Here is an 8,223-nt window from a genome sequence, read left to right as displayed (position 1 = left end):
AAGGAAGAAACAAGTCTGAATAAATGCGTCAGGAATCAGGTCCTGGTGTCGCCGGAGTCTGAGAAACCCCCAAAACAGTGACCTTTGACCCCACGCCTGAATCAGGTGCTCTCCCTCTGGGCCACGTTTGGTAAAGTTTGTAAAGTGTCAGTAAAGGTAAAAGACTTTTCTCCTGCAGCGTCTCCACTTCAGTAATAAACTCTTCCTCCGCGACGCCAGCGCTTCAGCACCAGCCGCAATCGTTCCATGGCCGCCACGACTGGGCCGGAGCCGGAGCCGGAGCCGGGGCCGGGGCCGGGGCCGGGGCAGGAGCCGGAGCCGGAGCCGGAGCAGGAGCCGGAGCCGGGGCCCGGTTCCTTTGGCTCCTGGAGGTTCTGGGAGGAGGGACTTCACTGTGATCAAAAGCACTTTCACAAACTGCTCATTTTCAGATTTATGCAAACCCTGGCGGCAGCTGTGGCTTCTCCCGCCGCCTGTAGAGCTGGGCCACTCCCACACAGACTCATGGATCATTAACGAGTAATAAATGTTGTGCATCTACATTTACTGTGATGCTGAAAAGAGAATTCTCCTGAACCGACGACCAAAGGCAAGACAAACGTGTGACAATTTTACCTCCAATTTTTTTTATTCCATTTTTTCCCCCTCATTTTGTTTATTTTTCCTCCACTTTTCCCACATTTCTTTCCTACCGGAGACAAACTGATCATGTAAATGTTCTGCATGTAAAGCCCCGCCCAGCTCTGCGGCGCCCCCTGTGGACGAAGTTTGCACCAAAGACAGAAACGGCGAAGCACACGACGAACGAAGAGCACAACATCCCGCCAAAGTAAAGCTGAGTCCCTTCACAATAAGAGTCCCTTCACAATAAGAGCCCCTTCACAATAAGAGCCCCTTCACAATAAGAGCCCCTTCACAATAAGAGTCCCTTCACAATAAGAGCCCCTTCACAATAAGAGTCCATTCTGCTGCACATTTTTATTAAAGCTTTTGTCATAAACGCGTCGCTGGTTCTGTCGTCTCTTTATTCAGCGTTTACATCGAACAAAACATGTCACAAAAACATAAATAACTTTGAAATGAAAAGATTTGATCAAACAGAATCATTCGTCATCACGTTTGTTTGTGTGTTTGTGTGTTTGTGTGTTTGTTTGTTTGTGTGTTTGTGTGTTTGTGTGTTTGTTTGTGTGTTTGTTTGTTTCTTCGTCTCCAGGGTGATTCAGTCTCTGATGATAGAAACTCTGTTGCCGTCGGCGACGCTATATTTCCCACTGACGAAAAGTCCACATTTATTTATTTTGCACAAGATTCAGGCACATGGAAAAATATTTTGTTACATTTCCAAAATTTGAAAATAAAAAAAAATGTCACGTCAGCGCCCCCTGGAGGAACAACAGGACATTACGCCCGGACACTTTCATCTGTGACAGAGCTGATTCAGCACTTACACTGTGCTGTTGCCCGGCAACCGTCCGGAGGGCGGCCATGTTGGAACAAACGAGTTTCTAATTGATCCTCAGACGTTCACGTCTTACACTGAAACCAGAAGGTCTTAGCTTTCAAATGAGGATCACACAGGGATGTAGGCTGTAAGCTAGGCCTGTACAGGAGGCGCTGCCTCTGTGAGGTCACACAGGAGGAGGTCACACAGGAGGAGGAGGTCACAGGAGGAGGTCACACAGGAGGAGGAGGTCACGGAGGAGGAGGAGGTCACGGAGGAGGAGGAGGTCACACAGGAGGAGGTCACACAGGAGGAGGAGGAGGTCACGGAGGAGGAGGAGGTCACACAGAGGAGGAGGTCACACAGGAGGATCATCTGTGATATTTACAGTTCAACAAACGTCCACAGTGTTTAAAACAGGAGCTTTTCACCATGTTCCTCATGAGCGCTACAGGGGGCGCTGTGCTGTCCGTCATATCTGCAGTAGTATCTGCAGTAGTATCTGCAGTAGTATCTGCAGTAGTATCTGCAGTAGTATCTGCAGTAGTATCTGCAGTAGTATCTGTAGTAGTATCTGCAGTAGTATCTGTAGTAGTATCTGCAGTAGTATCTGCAGTAGTATCTGCAGTAGTATCTGCAGTAGTATCTGCAGTAGTATCTGTAGTAGTATCTGTAGTAGTTTCTGCAGTAGTATCTGCAGTAGTAACTGCAGTACTATCTGTAGTAGTATCTGCAGTAGTATCTGCAGTAGTATCTGTAGTAGTAACTGCAGTACTATCTGTAGTAGTATCTGCAGTAGTATCTGTAGTAGTATCTGTAGTAGTATCTGTAGTAGTTTCTGCAGCAGTATCTGCAGTAGTATCTGCAGTAGTAACTGCAGTAGTATCTGCAGTAGTATCTGTAGTCATAGAAATAAAAAGGAGAGTGGCTTGGTTTCACGCCGCCATCTTGCTCCGGCAGATGTTTGTTCGCACAGCCATTTAAAAAAAAATAAAAAATATATATATATATATATATATATATATATATATATATATATGTATATATATATATATTCTGAAGTTTTGATCGAACAGGCCAAGAAGATGATGTTTAATGTCCATGACGTGTGTTTGTGAATCAGACCCATGAAAAGGTCATGTAGCATGTAGCATGTAGCATGTAGCCTGTAGCATGTAGCGTGTAGCATGTAGCATGTAGCGTGTAGCGTGTAGCATGTAGCATGTAGCATGTAGCAGAGGGCACTTTTAGACGCTAGTTTGTATCTGTATTTGTACATTCATTAATTATTTCTAACGAGGATTTGGCCTAAACGAGGTCGATGTGTCGACAGCTGAAAACATCTGCATCGTTCATCGTTGGAGATGTTTGGTGGCTAATGCTAACGGCTACAGGGAAAATACACCCAGGAGGCTAACGGAAGGACACGGAGTAGCTTCTTTGCTAACTGTGTAAGGATCGAGTGATGCTTCTCCTTTTTATTTCTATGTCTGTAGTAGTATCTGTGGTTCAGTACTCATCGTATTTGTAGTATCTGTGGTTCAGTACTCGTCGTATTTGGATCTGTGGTATATTAGCTGCAGTAGCTCAGTACTCGTAGCGGTATCCGTTGCCGTAGCGATAGTCGTAGCTCAGTACTCGTCGTAGCGGTAGCCGTATCCGTTGCCGTAGCGATAGTCGTAGCTCAGTACTCGTCGTAGCGGTAGCCGTAGCCGTTGCCGTAGCGATAGTCGTAGCCTCCGTCCCGCTCCGTTTTGGCGCCGGGGGCGGAGTCTGCGGGGAACGACAGCGACTTGATGACGCCGGATTCGTCGCTCAGCTTGACCTCGGCGGAGTAGGAGGGGCCAGCGCCGCTCTCGTCCAATAGGGAGCCGAGGCCGGGCTTCGGGGGCGGGACGCAGGAGGAGAAGGGCGACAAGGCGGGTTTAGGGCACGGCTGGTACGACACCTGCAGGACGGGAGGGGAACTGTCACAAAACTACAACAAATACTACAAATACTACAAATACTACAAATACTACAGATACTACATATATACGACACCTGCAGGACGGGAGGGGAACTGTCACAAAACTACTAATAATACTACAAATACTACAAATACTACAAATACTACAGATATACGACACCTGCAGGACGGGAGGGGAACTGTCACAAAACTACTAATAATACTACAAATACTACAAATACTACAAATACTACAAATACTACAAATACTACAAATACTACAGATACTACAGATACTACAGATATACGACACCTGCAGGACGGGAGGGGAACTGTCACAAAACTACAACAAATACTACAAATACTAATAATACAACAAATACTACAAATACTAATAATACTACAAATACTACAAATACTACAGATACTACAAATACTACAGATACTACAGATACTACAGATACTACAAATACTACAGATACTACAAATACTACAGATACTACAGATACTACAGATATACGACACCTGCAGGACGGGAGGGGAACTGTCACAAAACTACAACAAATACTACAAATACTAATAATACAACAAATACTACAAATACTAATAATACTACAAATACTACAAATACTACAGATACTACAAATACTACAGATACTACAGATACTACAGATACTACAAATACTACAGATACTACAAATACTACAGATACTACAGATACTACAGATATACGACACCTGCAGGACGGGAGGGGAACTGTCACAAAACTACTAATAATACTACAAATACTACAAATACTACAAATACTACAAATACTACAAATACTACAAATACTACAGATACTACAGATACTACAGATATACGACACCTGCAGGACGGGAGGGGAACTGTCACAAAACTACAACAAATACTACAAATACTAATAATACAACAGATACTACAAATACTAATAATACTACAAATACTACAAATACTACAAATACTACAAATACTACAAATACTACAGATACTAATAATACAACAAATACTACAAATACTACAAATACTACAAATACTACAGATACTAATAATACAACAAATACTACAAATACTAATAATACTACAAATACTACAAATACTACAGATACTAATAATACAACAAATACTACAAATACTAATAATACTACAAATACTAATAATACTACAGATACTAATAATACAACAAATACTACAAATACTAATAATACAACAAATACTACAAATACTAATAATACTACAAATACTACAAATACTAATAATACTACAAATACTACAAATACTACAGATACTAATAATACAACAAATACTACAAATACTAATAATACTACAAATACTACAAATACTAATAATACTACAAATACTAATAATACTACAAATACTACAAATACTAATAATACTACAAATACAACAAATACTACAAATACTAATAATACAACAAATACTACAAATACTAATAATACTACAAATACTAATAATACTACAAATACTACAAATACTACAAATACTAATAATACTACAAATACTACAAATACTACAAATACTACAAATACTACAGATACTACAGATACTACAGATACTACAGATATACGACACCTGCAGGACGGGAGGGGAACTGTCACAATACTACAACAAATACTACAAATACTAATAATACTACAGATACTACAGATACTACAGATATACGACACCTGCAGGACGGGAGGGGAACTGTCACAAAACTACTAATAATACTACAAATACTACAAATACTACAGATATATGACACCTGCAGGACGGGAGGGGAACTGTCACAAAACTACAACAAATACTACAAATACTACAAATACTACAAATACTAATAATACTACAGATATACGACACCTGCAGGACGGGAGGGGAACTGTCACAATACTACTAATAATACTACAAATACTACAAATACTACAAATACTACAAATACTACAAATACTACAGATATACGACACCTGCAGGACGGGAGGGGAACTGTCACAAAACTACAACAAATACTACAAATACTACAAATACTACAAATACTAATAATACTACAGATATACGACACCTGCAGGACGGGAGGGGAACTGTCACAATACTACTAATAATACTACAAATACTACAAATACTACAGATGTACGACACCTGCAGGACGGGAGGGGAACTGTCACAATACTACTAATAATACTACAAATACTACAAATACTACTAATACTACAAATACTACAGATATACGACACCTGCAGGACGGGAGGGGAACTGTCACAAAACTACAACAAATACTACAAATACTACAAATACTACAAACACTACAAATACTACAAATACTACAAACACTACTAATACTACAAATACTACAAATACTAATAATACTACAAACACTACAAATACTACAAACACTACAAATACTACAAATACTACAAATACTACAAATACTACAAATACTAATAATACTACAAACACTACAAATACTACAAATACTACAAATACTACAAATACTAATAATACTACAAACACTACAAATACTACAAATACTACTAATACTACAAATACTACAAATACTAATAATACTACAAACACTACAAATACTACAAATACTACAAATACTACAAATACTACAGATACTACAGATATACGACACCTGCAGGACGGGAGGGGAACTGTCACATTACTACTAATAATACTACAGATACTACAGATACTACAGATACTACAGATACTACAGATACTACAGATACTACAGATATACTACACCTTGGTGGTGGTGGTGATGATGGTCTGCAGGGGGGCGGTGGAGCCCGGGCCGTTGCCAGGGTAACGGCAGGGGTAGTCGCTGTGATAACAGTGGTTCCAGGAAGTGGGCGGGGCCTTGGCCTGGGGGTCGAAGGCGGGGCCGGAGGGAGGGGGGAGCGGAGCGGAGGAAGAGGCTCCGCCCAGAACCGGTGTCATCATCCTGTAACGAGACGAGAGAGTTCAGCGCGTGGCCTGAGGGGGGCGCCGCCGCGTGGTCGTAGAGGTCAGGGGGCGTGGCTCTTACCTGGGGTCGCAGAGGTCGGGGGGCGGGCCGTAGCTCGGGGGCGTGATGTAGCTCTGCAGCTCGTAACCGTGGCGGCCGACGTAGAGGCGGGGATTGGCGGGTTTGTGCAGAGGGGGCGGGGCCTCGCCGTAATACGACTCCGGAGCGAAGGCGGGAAACGGCTGAGGGTACGACTGCTCCAGCGAATCAGCACACAGCAGGGGGGCGGGGCCGAGCGGCTGGGCCAATCACAGAGCAAGAGCAGTTTATGAACATGTTTCCCCAAAACAAACTTTACTCTTTAATTACGTAAACATGTGACCGCCATGTGACCGTCACGTGACCGTCATGTGACCGCCATGTGACCGCCACGTGACCGCCATGTGACCGCCACGTGACCGCCATGTGACCGTCACGTGACCGTCATGTGACCGCCATGTGACCGCCATATGACCGTCATGTGACCGCCATGTGACCGCCATGTGACCGCCATGTGACCGTCATGTGACCGCCATGTGACCGCCATGTGACCGTCATGTGACCGCCATGTGACCGCCATGTGACCGCCATATGACCGTCATGTGACCGCCATGTGACCGCCATGTGACCGCCATGTGACCGTCATGTGACCGCCATGTGACCGTCATGTGACCGCCATGTGACCGCCATGTGACCGTCATGTGACCGTCATGTGACCGCCATGTGACCGTCATGTGACCGTCATGTGACCGCCATGTGACCGCCATGTGACCGCCATGTGACCGCCATGTGACCGTCATGTGACCGCCATGTGACCGTCATGTGACCGTCATGTGACCGCCATGTGACCGCCATGTGACCGCCATGTGACCGCCATGTGACCGTCATGTGACCGCCATGTGACCGCCATGTGACCGCCATGTGACCGTCATGTGACCGCCATATGACCGTCATGTGACCGTCATGTGACCGTCATGTGACCGCCATGTGACCGCCATGTGACCGCCATGTGACCGCCATGTGACCATCATGTGACCGCCATGTGACCGCCATGTGACCATCATGTGACCGCCATGTGACCGCCATGTGACCAGCCATGTGACCATCATGTGGACCGTCATGTGACCGCCATGTGACCGTCATGTGACCGCCATATGACCATCATGTGACCGCCATGTGACCATCATGTGACCGTCATGTGACCATCATGTGACCATCATGTGACCGTCATGTGACCATCATGTGACCGCCATGTGACCGCCATGTGACCGTCATGTGACCGTCATGTGACCGCCATGTGACCGCCGTACCTGGCTCTCCATGAGGCGTCTCTTGGCTCCAAACGGAGGAGAATTGACGCGTCGTTTGACTGAGCTCCTCCGAGCCTCCGTCTCCGACTTGGACTCCGGGCGCGGGTGGTCGTGGACGCCTTTGGCCTGGGACAGAGAGCAGGTAAAGTGGGTCAGAGCGGGATTAAAGTGAGTCAGAGCGGGACTAAAGTGTCAGAGCGGGTCTAAAGAGGGTCAGAGCGGGACTAAAGTGGGTCTGAGAGGGTCAGAGCGGGACTAAAGTGGGTCAGAGCGGGTCTAAAGTGGGTCAGAGCGGGACTAAAGTGGGTCAGAGCGGGACTAAAGTGGGTCAGAGCGGGACTAAAGTGGGTCAGAGCGGGTCTAAAGAGGGTCAGAGCGGGACTAAAGTGGGTCTGAGAGGGTCAGAGTGGGACTAAAGTGGGTCAGAGCGGGTCTAAAGTGGGTCAGAGCGGGACTAAAGTGGGTCAGAGCGGGACTAAAGTGGGTCAGAGCGGGACTAAAGTGGGTCAGAGCGGGACTAA

General features: G+C 45.0%; 1 protein-coding gene across 1 annotated transcript; it reads right to left on the bottom strand.

Moving 5' to 3' along the window:
* Nucleotides 1-3,125: 3,125 nt before the first annotated feature.
* gcm2 (glial cells missing transcription factor 2) lies at nucleotides 3,126-7,828 on the bottom strand (the record flags this gene model as incomplete). Its single annotated transcript, XM_079583226.1, has 4 exons — nucleotides 3,126-3,389; nucleotides 6,152-6,350; nucleotides 6,435-6,652; nucleotides 7,703-7,828. Coding segments are annotated over 4 exons (807 nt in total), but the record flags the coding sequence as incomplete, so codon positions are not given.
* Nucleotides 7,829-8,223: the final 395 nt, after the last annotated feature.

The sequence above is a fragment of the Gobius niger genome, assembly GCF_951799975.1.
Source record: "Gobius niger genome assembly, contig: SCAFFOLD_237, whole genome shotgun sequence".
NCBI classification, from domain to species: domain Eukaryota; kingdom Metazoa; phylum Chordata; class Actinopteri; order Gobiiformes; family Gobiidae; genus Gobius; species Gobius niger.
The sequence above is the reverse complement of the archived record's forward strand: the minus strand, read 5'-3'. Positions and strand labels throughout refer to the sequence as shown.